This window comes from Pelobates fuscus, chromosome 7 (genome assembly GCF_036172605.1).
Source record: "Pelobates fuscus isolate aPelFus1 chromosome 7, aPelFus1.pri, whole genome shotgun sequence".
Taxonomy (NCBI): domain Eukaryota; kingdom Metazoa; phylum Chordata; class Amphibia; order Anura; family Pelobatidae; genus Pelobates; species Pelobates fuscus.
Genome location: NC_086323.1, coordinates 93,547,650 through 93,563,846, shown reverse-complemented (window position 1 = coordinate 93,563,846; position 16,197 = coordinate 93,547,650). Strand labels below are relative to the sequence as shown.

Here is a 16,197-nt window from a genome sequence, read left to right as displayed (position 1 = left end):
CAAGCACTGAAGGAAGCGGTTTGTCCCGCTCTATATAAAAGTATCACCAGAATCTTTATTTGACAGATAGAAACAAACAAACAGGCACATTCTACAAGACTTAAAAATCCAAACTAGTGAATTGCACAGCAACCGGAAGCTTCAGTAAATGGGAGAAATAAAAAAATCAAGTCTGTACATGATACAGATGGATTTTTCTATTTATGTGCTTTTTTTTTTTTTTTTTTTTAATCTGTCTGGTCTATGAAAGTTTTTTTTGTTTTTTAAATAATAAAATTAAATAAAAAAATCACTTTTGGATAAACTGAGCATTTGATGAAAACCTCATATAGAGTGTGATGGGATGATGCCCAATGTACAGGGCTGTGGAATATGGTGGTGCCTTTATATATATATATATATATATATATATATATATATATATATATATATATATATATATAAAAATCTAATTAAAATTTAAAATAGAATTTGTCTCACATTTACCACATATGTGACATGGCATTAAAGACCTTAAATATAAAATCGCTGTAAATCACACAATGTTAGATATTTGGGATAATAAAATGTTTTCAAAGCCTTTGGAAGATATTGGAACCTTATAACTTTTTGTAAAAAAAAAAACAAAAAAACAACTCTGCTTTCTGACACTCCTACAGAGTTTTGTTTATTGCTCTCTCCCAAAATCATCATATTTATTTATTGTGTTCTTCTACTGTTTAAATGTGTCCCATTAATGGATATGATGTTTGCAACACTTACACTTGTTTAAAAAATTCCAAGTAATATTTTGAGTGTATATTTGTACATGCTCTTTTAATAAAGTATATAATGTTGGGAGAGGGGTGCTAGGATATTCCAGTCACACTGTTGCAGTGTTACACTGCACCAGTTTCATGTACTTTATTTCAGCACACAATTCACAATGCACAGTATAGAAATTTGGTGTCTGTACACTAAACACATTTTAGTGAAGTGATATGTAAGCTAGCCTACAATCGCCAAGTTGTAACTGTAGCTAAATTGGAAAATTATTTAAATCAGCTGTTTTCTACCACTTCAGTTTTCTTCCACAATGCACTCTGTAGTGAATAAACCACACGTGTTATATACCTTGTACTATCAACTTGCATGCAAAGATGAGCAATATAGTAATATCAGTTAAACACAATGCCAGAATGTGATGCCAGACAGTGGTATTGATGTAGGGCAGCATACATTGCGATAGCATAACTTGTAACTTCAAACTCAACATGTGCACTAATTCAATGGGATACAAACAACATAGGCAAGTCAATCCATACCAAACACCAGATCCCCTGCTGCAGCTCCAACTCTCATTATGCTTAGCCAGCCTCATTGAGAATTTAGCCAGGGATCTTTTAGACATTCCAGAAATGTAACAATGTGTCAGTATCGGACTCCATTCTCACTACTGAACAATGCCACTGCAGCATTAACTCACTGTGGGTATTGCTGCTGGGGAGAGGAGGTACCCCACAACTTACCCAAATCACATAATGTAATGTCCACTTACCAAATAGCAAGCCTGTTCTTGGGGTAATCCAATTTATCAATGCAACCCAGATAATAGGGCAGTGTGTGGGCTGCATTCCTGGCAATGATGGCGATCAGGACATTGGGCTTCTGCAGGGAGGACTCGGGGAGAATTACTTCTTCTATACTGAGCTCCTCTCCAGCTGCACATAGCAGGGAGCAATACAAGGGAAACAGGAGAAAAGAGGTATATCCAGCATAGAGAGCAGCGGCCATGTTCCACCCAGCCAGCAGAGGAACATACTGCTTTCAATGTACTGTCTGAAGACACTCCACTCGCACTGCATGGGGGATGGAGCTGTAATATGAGAACACGGGGTTTTGCACAGGGGGCTTAAAGTTTCAATAGAAAAAAAAGCCAGTTGCATGCAGATGGGGGCTAGCAGCCAATGGCTAATAAGGAATCCCTTTTAGGGCTCTGTCATGCCATGGAATGTTTGGGTTTGAATGTCAGGTAAAGTTTGCTACAGGAACAAAATGTTTCACATCCTAAGAGTGATTGGTGAAAAAAAGTTTGGTGTTTTTTTTTTCAGTTTGTCAGCTCTCCATCTGAATCAGGGTTAGGCAACCTTTTACTGTGCCAAAACAAGACTTTGAAGTCCCTAGTTTTAACATGTTTGTCTGCTGTTATGTGTGGGTGCTGCAGCTGTAAGGTTGTATTTGTGCATTGTGGGCTGTGTTGTATATTGTGAAGGTGCATGAGCAGTTAGTAGTATTGTGTGTGTGAGCTGTGTGTCATGTTATGTGTGTGAATGTAGGCTGTGTTGGGGGGGGGGGTGCTTGCTTGTGGGATTGTGTGTGGGTGAAATGTCATATTGTATGTGGTGTTGTGTGTGTATTGTATGTACATTTTGGGGCTGCTTAGGGCATTGTTTGTGGGAGGCTGCTTGTGGGATTGTGTGCATGTATGTGCATGGTCAGTAGAGGAATGTTTGTGGGGGCTGTCTTTGCGCATTTGTATTATTTGCACGTGGGAGAGCTTCTGCAGCTGTATGTAGATGTCTGGCTGTGTGACTGGCTTCCCTGGGATATAGGGTGACTCAGGTTGGCCAGGTACACATCAAGAGCAGGGACTTTAGGCTGCTGCCCTTGAGTGTGTGTTCTCCTCAAAGTGCTTCAGTGAGTAAATTGCGGACTGCCCCAGAACACCTGCTGCAAACACCGTCAGTGCCGAACTGTCTGTTGGTAATAGCAGATATCTGATCAGCTGCCACTGGGACCATGATATGTCAGCTCCATGGGGAGATAATCATATATAGCCCACCTATTTGGGTCATCTGGCAGCCTTCCATACCATTGAAAGTCATCTCACTGCAGTGTGAAACATTTATTAAAGTTACACTAAGCACCAAAACCGCTTTAACTTATAGGCCATGCCAATGCAGTCCAATTGCTCAATTCTCTGCCATTTAAGAGTTAAATCACTTTGTTTATGAAGCCCTAGCCACACCTCCCTGTATGTGACCTACACAGTCTTACTATAAATTTCCTGTAATCATAGATCTAATTTTTAAACTTCCTTTATTGCACAACCTGTTTAATTTAAAGTTTCTTATCTCCTGCTCTGTTCACAACCTGCTTGAGCATGCCGGGGCTCCTGTGTGTGATTAGTTCAATTACCAGAGCATAAGAAGAGATCCTTTGCAAGGGTTAATAAAAAAAATGCTTCCCAAGGCTTTCTGGTAAATCATTTTAATTGCGTATAACTTGGCATTTATCAAGTTACTGCAAAGAAAGACCCTGGGGCACTCTGCTGTATGCAAGCTTGCCAGATTAACAATGTGTTCCCACACTTCTATAACTTCAACAGGCTGTAAGTTAACGCAGCACTTTTAATGAATTGCCTTCAGCATGAAAGTGTGATAAGTGCCTAGGGAACTCGGTTGATCTGCCCACAAGGGAAGGTTTCCTGTAATAAAATGAACACATTGATACGGTAGCACACATCATAGGAGCACCTTCTGTATGCAGTGCAATGTACTAACATGACATTTGCAGTGTGATTTAGTGATCTCAGTGTTTTTGGGTGTTGGTTGTTTAGAGGAAACTGTAAGATGTATCTTGGCATCTCTTTTGTCTCATTCCCTCTTATGTTAACCTCTTCATCACTAAATTCTTTCAATAAAAAAACAACACCCGACATGCCAAGTCAACAAATGGTGATAAAAAATGGATGGAATTGACATTGCTAATGCAGACATGGAACATGACTTAGCAGTTCCACTGAGGACTGGGCCGTGGATTTCTCGGCAAACCCCCAATTTTAATAAACCACTTAAAAATAATTTGACCAAGAACCAAGGAGACCATGTTTATGGCCTAATGGGACCATAACCACTATATTGGCATGCAAGAGTGCCAATACTGCTTCTTTAAAGATGCACTCTAACATAGTAACCACAACAGTCAGTCGATAAATGCTGTCCAGTCACAGACAAAAATGATATTACTAATGTGTAAGTGTAACTTCTGCAGATGTCACGGACATGCAAGCACTACAGATAGTTGTAGTGGTTATAGCGCCTAGAGTGTCCCTTTAAGAGCCTTACATTCTGTTAGAAACATATAACTTAGAGTACATAGAGTTCAGCAACTGCCTAGGTTTTGTCCTTATCTCTACTGGAATAGAAAAGGGAAATACACAAATCCTGAACTGTTTTTGGAACTATCGCTTTATTTATTTATAAACTATTTCACCAGGAAAGATACATTGAGATTTCTCTCGTTTTGAAGTATGTCCACATTTAGAGCAATGTGAAGTGTAGGATTGGTTGAGAATCTCAGCTAAAGGCCTATGGAAAAACTGCAAGTTTGTAGCGAAGGTGAGAAATTCAAAGGTGAATAGTGTTTTCGAGTTTTCTTTAAAAGAAATAAAAAAAATATTATATTTATATCTAACAAAGAGAAGGGCAGGAGGGTTTATATCTACTTCAGCCTGAAGTAGTGCTATATAATTTTATAATTTTTATTTTTAAGATACAAGTGTTTAGTATCTAAATAAGAGTTTTATGGTGAGTAACTTAATTATTGGAAGGTAAGGAGCCAAATACAGTTAAAGGGACATTCAGAGCACCAGTACAACTTTAATGCATTTGATATATTTTGTCCTCATTAATATGCTGTATATTTTGCATGATCGAATCTTTACAGTTTTTGCATAAAATAAGTAAATTGTTTGCAGAAAAAAAATACTGCCTCCTTAGCCATGCCCCCTCATGCCAGTAAGACTTCCTTATCAAATGTATGCAAACAGGTCTAGCCACATCAGCAGTGAGACAGCTGTTTTAAATTCACTACCTGGCTGCAGACAGTCAGAGAAACTGCAAACAGGTCGTGATACTTTTACTATATGCTCCCACGGTTGAGTCCTGTCCTTCTAATGCAGGTTGTTTTGTAGTTCAGATCATTCAGTACTGTCAGAAGCTAAACTGTGTGCCCATATTTGATAATGAAGTGTTTTTTAGAGTGAGGATGTGTTGCTTGAGGAGAAAGGCTTATGGTGCAGAATTCTGCAAAACATTATTTTTTTATGCAAAAAGTATAAAGATTTGAACATGCAAAAAATACAGCATATCAATGAGGCAGAAAGCAAAAAAATCAAATGCATTAAAGGAACGAACATGTATTCCTGACCCTATAGTGTTAAAACCACCATCTAGCCCCCCTAACCCACCTTCCCTCTCTTAATATAGTTTTAATCAGGGGCTGCCTCTGCCCCTGATTTGCCTGCTTGACTGACATCATCAGAAGTGGTGTTCTGTGCCAATTACAATACTTTCCCATAGGATTGGCTGAGACTGTCAAGGATGCAGATCAGGAGTAGAGCCAAACAGCCCTGGCCAATCAGCACCTCCTCATAGAGATGTATTGAAGCAATGCATCTCTATGAGGAAAGTTCCGTGTCTCCATGCAGAAGAAGGAGAGACTGAATGGCAATACCTCAGTACCACAGAAAGCAACTCTAGCAGCTATCTGAGGAGTGGCCAGTGGAGTTATCACTAGGCTGTAATGTAAACACTGCATTTTCTCTGCAAAAAGCCTGAAGAGAGTGATTCTACTCACCAGAACAAATACAATAAGCTGTAGTTGTTCTGGTGACTATAGTGTCCCTTTAAAGTTGCATTGGTCCTTTTAATTGCAGGGACCATTCTATAATTTAATCCATTTAGAAATAATATACACTTAAATTATAAGATTCTGCTTCCTCTGTATTCATTTCGATACATAGTTCTTAGCGGTGAGCACTCACATACCTAAAGTAGGGTAATGCATGGACCCTGGATGAGCAAACAAGTCAGAATACCATAAAACATATAAGAAAGTAGGTCCATTATGCCTTTTGTTATTATAACTACTGATGTGTACTGACAAATAAATGATAGCTTGCATGGAAGAGGAGCCCTGGACATTCTGTATTATGTCCCATGACATTTATAAAAGTCTGATTTGGGCACAAAAGAGGATTTTGAATAATGCTTTTCATCCGCAAGAGTGAGCCGTGCCTCCTTCCAGCTGTTAAACAGAATTACACTTTTATATCTGTAGCACTAAAAGATGACATCATGGACAGATTTTGAGAGCGGCCTGTCTGCTTTTTCTACTTCAATATGCACATCACATATTTGGCTCCAGATCTCTCCACAGAGATTTAAGTCTCAAGTTTTGAGGTTATTTGTGTGCGCACTGGAAAAATGTAGAGAGAAGAACATAAATGAAAGTTGTTTAAACCAACCTTACTTATTTTTTAGACTGTGTCCACTGATATTGCATAGTACATATTCATGGGTCCCAAATGTCGATATTTGAAGTACAAGTCCATGTGCAGCTCTTTAACAAGATATTGAAACATTTTATGTTTGTGTTGGTATAGGAAAATTTAACCAAAATAAAAATCACTGACAAGGCCAGACTGGGACAAAATATAGGCATGGGTAAGACAGCAGCCCACTTTCCTAACAGAATTAGGGTTAGAATTTCTTTTTAGGAAAATTACATTTTTTATACTACATAAAAATTCCCATCCATATTTACAACGTACACAGACATACATATTCATTTATATTCAGTTAGATGCACCCTCTCATTAAAGAGACACTTTAAGCACTATAACCACCTTATTTTATTGAAGTGATTATAGTGGCATAAACTCGCTGTAGTGGTTATAATGCCAGAAGTGCCTGGTGTCCTACGTCCCTCCCCTATTCTAAGCAATCAAACCGTTTTAAAACCCAGGGTCACCTACACTCAATCTTGTGTATACGCTATCACATTTTGCACTGGGAAAAGTTTAGCATCAGGCTTTCACTAGGCAACAAACAGAACTCTTTCACGGATTATATAATTTGTTGGTGGGAGATGTTTGACCTTTGATACCTGAAGTCATAGTATCAAACCAATAAAAAAAATTCCTTCCATTTGTTGTCTCCCACACTGTTTTATTTTTGTTGAAAGGGAATGGAAGATTATTCCAGGTTTTTTTCCGAACTGAGAAAGCTTGGAAGTAAAATTAAATCTCGAATTGTAGAGAATTGAAGTCCGAATTACAGATTTTGGGGGCTAATAGACAAATGGTCACTTTAGTGGACCTGGACCTGCATAGCTGATCTATTGTGTCAATTCACATTTTAATTTGCTACAATTTATGGTCTAGCCAGCGAATAATCTGTAAGCATTGTTGTATGTCCAGAGAGTGATAAAATGCAGGGAGGCCAAAAAGAGAATGCAATAGATGGTTTTTAAAGGAGATGTAGAGGAGGGCCAATAATGTTGTTCCTGATTCATGGCAATGTTTTAGTTACTAATAGTTTTTGCTTCATAGAAACCATGAATGTTTTTTGCTATAACAGACGTTTAGAAATAATCCTTTCATTAGCAGAAACATTTTTGACAGACTCAAAAACAAATCACTTTTTTTAGTGTTGGCATGTTACATTTGCATCGCAGTGTCAAAAATGTCCTCTTCAAAATGGTCATCCTCAATGCTGAAGGGAACATGTTACAGTAAAACACTGTGTTAAACAATGATTATTTCAGCTATTGAATGTAAAAGCAACGCTCCATTTCTGCAATACATAGCACATTTAATCCAAATGGCAACATTAAGAGAAATAGAGCAGATCAGGAAAAATTTTCTGATTCAATCCTCAGTTTCTCTAATTTATCTAGATTTTGCTATTTGGATATTAATTCAGTGAGAGTTTAGTGAGTAAATCTGTCAGTAGTTTGTTCACTAAACTGGAAATTGTGAAATATATAAAGCTAAAATTCTTCTGAGATTTTGAATTAAAGATTCACAATCATTTGTCAGTGCATCACATTTCCCAATGTAAGTGCTAATTAAAATGAATGGATTTTCTTGTACAGCTATATATCATAAGGTATATTAATACTTTGACAGACAAATCAGATAAAAGTAAAAAAGAATTTGTGGTTGAATCTTCGACAATATTTTTAATTTGTCTCTATATTTGTCTGTAATTGAAAAACTTCACCCTCTTCTCTCCTCCAACACAGTTAGTAGGTTTGTTGGAGAAACATTATTAGAAAACTATTCCCCGGTGGTCCAATGTAGGGTGACTTGCATCCCTGGTGGTCCGGTGGAGGAGTCTTGTGGTCTGCAATATCGGGTACAGATCACTTTAAGACCTCTGGCATGGTGGGTGGGTCTACTAGGGAGGTTTAAAACCTTCCCCACAGTAATATGGGGGTCTTATTGACCTCCCTTGTTTTTTTTATTTATTTGTTCAAGCACTTGCCAGTTGCAACATGATTAACCCTTGCATTGATTGTTGAGGGTTTTTAAACTACTTGCCTGCATTGTGCTAGCGCTGCCAGGGAGCAAATAGTACTTGAAGTAATCATTCACTTGCAAAAAGCATAGAGTTCGTACGCAAATGCGCTGATCTTAATCTGGACACCGAATGCATCCAGGCGATCGCTGCAGAAGTCGAATTCCATATTTGGCTTTAGTATATATAAGAATTGCCATTGCAGTTGGAATTCAGTCATTTTCACCATTTTTGTTCAAGCAGGCATAATTAGGTGTTTAGTAAATAAACTTGTAGATGTTTCCAGAAAGGATGTATGAGTAAATGAAATCTTAAAATTGTGAAAATTTACGTAAGTTTAGTTCCTATGTATTTCTGTGATATAATATATTTATGCAGTGGTGTATCCTGGTTTTGTGCTGCCCTAGGCAGGACAAAACTCAGACGCCCCCTCTGCCCACCCTGCCCCCCGCCCCACCTTCTAAATACACACACACACATTCACTGACAGATACGCATACACTAACAGAAACACACACACACTAACAGACACACACACACTAACAGACACACACACACACTAACATACACAGACTAACAGACACACACTAACAGACACACACTAACAGACACACACACACACACACTAACAGACACACACACACACACACACACACTCACACTCACTAACAGACACACACACACACACACTCACTCACATTAACACTTTTTTTTAACTTTATCCTTTAACTTCTCCCTGGTGGTCCAGTGGCTGCTGGGCGGTCGGGCGGTCGGGCGGCGCTGGCGGGTGGCTGGCGGGTGGCTGGCGAGGGAGCACTTCCTCTGAGCTGTCTGCTCAGCTCCCTCGCGCGCCGCAGAGTGAGGCTGGGAGGCGTAGCCGGAATATGACGTCATATTCCGGCTCCCAGCCTCACTCTGCGGCGAGCGAGGGAGCTGAGCAGACAGCTCAGAGGAAGTGCTCCCTCACCAGCCGCCCGACCGCCCAGCAGCCCGCCGGCATGTCTGTTAGCCGCAAGGCTAGCAAGGCATTTGCCCTGGGCATTTGGTGGCGGCTTTTTTTGCGGCTAAAACGTCCCTGTATTTATGGTAGGCAAACAGTAATTTCAAGAAAAAAATCATTTGCTTAGGTAAATAGCTGTTTCACCGTTAAAACATAATTTGCAAATAGCCTTTTCCCTAACTAATATTCATTTGCACTTACCAGGGGTGCTATTGACTAGCAATTGTCTGGGGTGCCAGGGGCCTCATAGCCTATTGACAAGCAGGGGCCACTTTGCAAGGGTGCCTAAGAGCAGGGATGTATTTACCACAAGGCAAACAAGGCATTTGCCTAGGGCAGCACTTTCTGGGGGGGGTGCCAAAAAATGCCACCCCAAGCTCCCAGACAAATGCATTGTTTGTCTCGTGTTCTGGGGCTGTCCACCTTACTGTGAATGAGGGAGTGTAGCGGTCAGTGTGTGAGAATGGGTGTGCCTGTGAGTGTGTGTATGTCATTTTATGTGTATCAGAGTGTATGCCTGTCAGTGAGTGGGTGTGTCAGTGTGTTTCTGTCAGTGAAAGAGTGTGTTGGTTAAACAGTGTGTGCCAATGACTGTATGTGTGTGTGCCAATGACTGTGTATCTGTCAGTGAGTATATATCAGTGCATGTTTCAATGAGGGCATGTGTCTGTCAGTCAAAAAAAAATGGCCTTGACAGGAATTGTGCTTAGGGCAGCACAAATCCAAAATACACCACTGCCTAAGAGCACACTGGCGAACAGGGGCCACTTTCCTTGCAGGATCCTAGGTGGCTATTGGCAGCCACAAGCCACATTCCTGGGGTGCCTGGGAACCTATTGGTTTAAAAGTGACAACTTTTTTCCTGTACCTGTGTGTGCATTCATGAGCAGGTGCCGTTTTCCTGTACACCCTGGGCATCTACTGACAAACAAGGGCCAATATACCCACTAATTAACAATCAGAGAACACATTCCTAGAGCACCCGGGGGCATTTTTTTGACAAGCAAGGGCCACCTTCCTGGGGTTCCTGGTGGCGTATGTGTGAGCAGGAAATACTTTCCTTGAGGGGTTCCTAGGTGGGTTATTGGTTTATTGATGAGCAGGGCCCAGTGTCTGGAGTAGCCTAAGTGGCTATTGGTGAGAAATGGCCTCTTTCCCAGGTGGCCTGGGCACTTGTCAGAGAGTAGTATTACATCTGTAGGAACAACATGTCCCATGGTTCTCAGGAACCCTTAAAAAGCCTGGGAATCATGGGAAATGTAATTCACTAAGATGTGCCCTTATTTAAACCAGCTCCTCTTCATAGACTGACAGGCAGGGGTATGGCACAACATGTTGCATTTGGTGGGGGCAGAGGATACACTATGTATTTCGGAGGCAGAGGATACACTATTTCGGTGGTGGAGGCAGCTTATCTCTTTCGGTGTCTGTTATGTGTCAGAGAAGGCAAAGAGTGGCTGAACTAATGTAGAGAGGGCAAACAAATTTTAGTCCCCTAAAGACACATGCCCATGGGGTGGCCCTAAGTGCATGGGCCCAGGTGTAGTCACACCACCAGCACCGACTGTAATTCCACCACTACACCTTCCCTATTACAGGTAAGGAACATTTTCATTGAAACTGGAAAATCTGTCCACAGGGAAGACAATTTACCGTGAACAGAAATGATGCCTTAGCGAGGGTATTCAAGGTATTTACCATCAGACATGTGTGACAAACGCTTTTGTCCACAGACGTTTGCCACACACTTCTGGAGGAGTGTGGAAGCTGGTCTCCTGCCCACCGACTATGGTCTAGGTTGGAGACCCTGTTCAGGAGTTACCCTGCCCAGCTTTCCCTCTGTGCCCCTGGTTCAGCACTTTACCTTCCCTGGAATTGGACCGAACGCTAGGTCCCTGGCAGCCTTTCGCATGAACAAACCTACGAACAGTCCTCAGCGGTACTTAGCCGCGACCGCCATGGAACTAATTTCGGCATGATGACTTCATGGTTCCCGGTCACCTCAGCAGTACTTAGCTGTGAATGTTTTCGGCTAGGTGACCTTGCGGTTCCTGGACACCTTTGTCTGGGGTTTTGAACCACTTTGCAACCTGCCAGGAGAGTGCTTTTTGGAGGGAAGGTGCCTGAGACTAAGAGGAATAAACACTCCTTGAGAGCCAGGTGGAGCACCCCGTATTTGGCACCAAGCGCTCTGGAACTATTTTGGGCTAGGACCACGTGTGCAGTCAGAACTTTGCCCCGGTGGCATTTCCCCTATACTGCATGGATCTGAGCACTATTTGGACACCTTGGGCGCTCAGATCAGGGCAGTAGGACATGTGGGGTTAATGTATATTTCTATAATGTTTTGGGGGTACTTTTATGTTTTTAGGTTTGGCTCTCTGTTCCTGGGAGATAATTAGCTTACCAATCTTTAACTCAATTATCTCCCAGGCACAGATATCTCTCGGAGGGGCATGTATTGTATTGTTTTGAGACCCCATGCTGGGGGTCGTGTATATAAGCAGGCAACTTGGTCTAAATAAACCAGTTCCTTTTCACCCTTCACTCAGTCAGGACTAGTGTTCGGGTGGATCAGCTATACTCTCAGCAGGAGAGCTTAATCACTTGAAGCTGTATTCAGGACCCTGTTCCAGGGCGGAAAGCAACAGAGGGATGTCAGCCAAGCTGCGACAGTTAGGGGCTAAAGTTAGTGTCCGGGTGGAGAGCTAGAAAACGAGCTTGACGGAGGTACCCTGCCAGGGTGCCAGACGGTCATTCACAACATGGAAGATCTTTCTTCTGAGACAGACAAAACATTCTCCACATGACCCAAGATGGGTGACATGCCCTGTATTGATTTTGCACAGTAGTGCAAATTAATTTAAAGACCAGATTTAAAGACACTGCATTTGCTGGTGTCCCGTTTCTGGTGTCCCCATAAGTGGGATACCAAAGAAGAAAATTGGACAAAGTTGACGTGTGTGTAGAAGGGGCTGTAAATGGTGAAGTGTGTGTAAAGGGGTCTGCTTATGGTCTACTATGGATAGCTAGGGGCTCTGGTGTGTGCGCACATGCTCATCAATATAGACTTTAGAGACTGTGTGCTGATAGGGCCTGTAAAGTATGTTCATGTGTATCTAGGAGCTGCAGTAAGTGTATGTGTATTGGGGTTGCACCATGTATGTGTCAGGATTGGACTGAGATCCAACACACAGAATGTACATAAAAGGTAACATATACCAGACCTTAGAATGGCCGGACTAACGTATAAGCACAAGGGGTAGTCAAATTCAAGCCGAGGTCAAGGAGTACAGAAAACAGGACAAGCAAGTAAGCCAAAGCCGGGTCAAGGAGTATAGAAAGCAGAATACTAACAAACAAAGCCAAGGTAAAAAAGCTGAAATACTGAATACTGAATAGCACTATTGGGACCAAATTAACCACAACAGGGCAAGGAACCTAACCCATAGAATCCTTTTTATACTGTGTCTGTGGCTTGTTTGGATGGTAGCCACGCCCCCAAAACATTATAATTCGAACGTTTTGGCGGCACGTCACATCATTAGCATCATGGCGTCGACACCCCCTTTTCACGTCATAAAAAGGGCGGAGCTATCGCGGCCGGCGTGAAAATGGCTGGAGTAGTAAGAGGAGAGCTGAAGGGGACCTGCAACATCCTGTGAGAGGTAACAACCATGGGGAACAACCCTGGTCACCACAGAAGGGACCCTGACAGTATGTTTATCAATGAGATGTAGTATGTATGTGTAGGGGGCTAGGCTTTTCTATTTTTACTTTAATTATATATTTATTTATTTTTAAAAACATTCCCCTTTCTCTGTTTTACCATGCAGGAATGGGATGGCGCAATCAGATCTGTGGTGGTTCAGACACTGACCCATACACCCACAAACTGACACACACACACACACACACTGATACCCCCCAAACACAGACTTACTCATATACACATACAGTCTGACCCCCATCAGCAGGCCAGTGGAAACGGCCCATTGTCATTACAGAATAGCAGCATTTAGGTATCGGAAGGGCTGATCTGAGGTCTGATTAAAATATGACCTCGATTATAAGACAAGGTTGTTTTTTCAGAAGTTTTTTTCAGGAAAAAAAACCTAGTCCTTTAATTGAGCAAATACGGTAGCTCAACACAAATCCTTCAAGTGGTTTTCCCAAATTCAACTGAAAATGCAACTTATAATGACTTCTCCAGTCTCAAAAGTATTCACCTCCTTCATGGAAAGCATCTTTAGTATTTAGTAGAACACCTTTTTGCTGTTATAACCTGCTGCAAATGAGATGCATAGCAAGACACCAGTTTCTGGAAGCGTTCCTGAGGAATCTTAGCCCATTGCTCATGAGCAATGGATTTCAGTTCGGTTCAGTTCAGTAATATTCTTGAGTTTGTATGCTGCAACCGCCAGTCAGGTGACTATGATGGCCACTGCAGAATTTTCCAGGACTTCTTCTGCAACCAATGACGTCCATGCTTCAGCTTTCTCACAAATGGCATGACGTTTTCTCCTAGGATTTCCCGATACTTCAGTTAATCCATGTTGCCTTCCACACGCTGCAGGTTTTCCAATGTTAAATTATGCAATTATGTCAAAATGTGCATATTCTTAACCTTAAGTGCTATGTATCTTATAAATTCACCTGCCATTATAACCACAGATTCATTCAGACGTATTATCTGTTAAATTACAGTAGTTACAATAAGTGTTTACTGGTTCTTTACTAAGTGCTAGAGATTAGATTGATGAGAAATATGTTAAAGTTGTCAGTGTTTCATCATACTAAACATTTGTATGTTACCTTTTTGTTATTTATGTTCAGTAAAGCTTTAAAACAGATATTCAGGTAACAAGTCCTTGTGAGTTTCTGTTTTTCTTTGCACGAAAATGTAATATTTCAGGTCATTCCCAAGTAGTATAAGGCTTTCTAGCACAGGGTGATAGTGAACTTTACTTGTATGTTATTAAATAATCACTACAAATACAATAACCATAACAATGTGCTTTATGGTACCAGGATTACCCTGGCATCTCCCAAGGTAAATACCACCAGCAGGGCCGGACTGGGATAAAAATTCGGCCCGGGCATTTTTTTATCACAGCGGCCCACTAAGAAGGGGCGGTGCAGAGAGGGCGTGTTTTGTCGTCACTAACGACAAACACGCCCCCTTCTCAAAGTGCAGGCCAGGGCAGACCATGCGCAGAGCTCTGCTAAAGAGCTCTAGCATGAGAAAAAAAGCCCTGTATTTGTTCTGCACAGTGCAGGCAAATTTAATAACATGCTTGCACTGTGTTTCCTTGCAACTTGTCTCTGGTGTCTCTATAAATGGATACCAGGAGACAAAAATGCCAGGAAAGAGTATTGTGGTGGAATCTCGGTAAAAATAAATTTAGTAGGCCGAGATTACCACGTGGCATGTGTACGTGCATATGCTGACGTATCGATCAGTTGGTTGCACGTGGCAAGATACGATCAGTAGTGTACGGAGCATGTGCAAGAATACAGGATATAGTATTCCCCCTCCTCCATTGTGCTGGACAAGCCATGCGGTCAAACAGGAAGTTAATTCTTATTTGTGTTGATTGGTTAAGAGAATGTGCGGGTGGAGCTTAATATGGGAGGAGTTATATGCCTATATAAGGAGCCTGCACTATTGTCCGGGGCTCAGACTTTGCTGTATTTTGGTGACGCTAGTCCCTCTGAGTCCCGATCGGTGATCCAATAAAGAATCTCTTCCTTCCTGAAGAAACCTGTGTCCATCTCTCTGTGCTTGGCTTCCGTCAGTTTCTCCGGTATCATTTGGTGCATTGGCCGGGAAGCTCATCGTTCAACGGTAGCTGAGAGGCAGAGGCGTGAGACGGTCTATCTTTGCCCACGTTCTCTACGGCTGCACCCCTGAACTTCTGCGTGGACCTCCCTTCGTCTCGGCGCCACTGGTCTGTTGTCCAGGAGATCATCGGCCTCTACGTGAGAAGTGCTGGGGTGTCCCCGTCGATGAGTGTGAACTCAGGTTCAGGAACGAGGAGGTAAGATAACTGCTGTTTTAGACGGCAGGACCCGCTAGGGGTATACCGATTGTGCGGTAGGCCCAAAGGGGTTTTTGAATCTGTATCTGCCCCCTCTGTCGGAGGGAAGGAGCGAAGGCGCACCGCTCGATCGAACGCTCTTTAGTCAGACCGTTTGATTTGGTTAGTCAGGCAGGGCGCTCTGGTGTAAAATAAGCCCTAGCCGGACACCGGTGTCTTGTCTAGACTAGCGTTCTAGGGTGTATATTTTGTTCGCTAGGTCGGAGGGACCGGGAGACTAAGCGGCGTCTGTGTAAATCCGGTTCGCTAGTTCTCATCCTATCTGGGCTAAGTGGGAAGGCGTGTAAATTTGGAACCCACTAGACTTTTGATAGTGCGACTAAGAGGCGTCTGTGTAAATTCGGTTCTCTAGCTCGCTATATATGTGGTGATTGGGCAGTGTGGCTAACCAAAACGTATGTAGATTGTTTTTAGGTAGTCCATTCAAGGTACTGGCCAATAGTTTAGTTGGGAATTGTAAATGTGTTAACGATTGTTTTAGTAAAGTGTATATCTTGTTAGATAGCGCGAGCTCAGCCGTCTAGCGAGAGTGTTAATAGTGTGTTGCTGTATTATAGTGCACGGTACCATAACCCTGTATATTTACTGACATTGTATAATAAGTACTAATCATTGTCGTCCATTGCATGTTTAACACCATAACCACTAATAATTGTATTGTGACCTTAACTTGTGCTTTGACCTATGCTAACCGTACTGTAACCGCTATTTGTAAAAGACGATGTTACTGGGGTGTGTTATAGACGGGTAA

At 41.8% G+C, this 16,197-nt stretch overlaps 2 protein-coding genes across 2 annotated transcripts in view; one reads left to right on the top strand and one right to left on the bottom strand.

The window, feature by feature from the left end:
* Positions 1-2,277, bottom strand: part of COLGALT2 (collagen beta(1-O)galactosyltransferase 2) — a 96,982-nt gene extending 94,705 nt beyond the window's left edge. Inside the window, exon 1 of the mRNA XM_063426205.1 lies at positions 1,538-2,277. Coding sequence (XP_063282275.1) covers positions 1,538-1,773 — 236 coding nt within the window. The 5' untranslated portion in view covers positions 1,774-2,277. The remainder of the gene's footprint in view (positions 1-1,537) is intronic.
* Positions 1-16,197, top strand: part of TSEN15 (tRNA splicing endonuclease subunit 15) — a 113,772-nt gene that overhangs the window by 15,948 nt on the left and 81,627 nt on the right. The window lies entirely within an intron of this gene.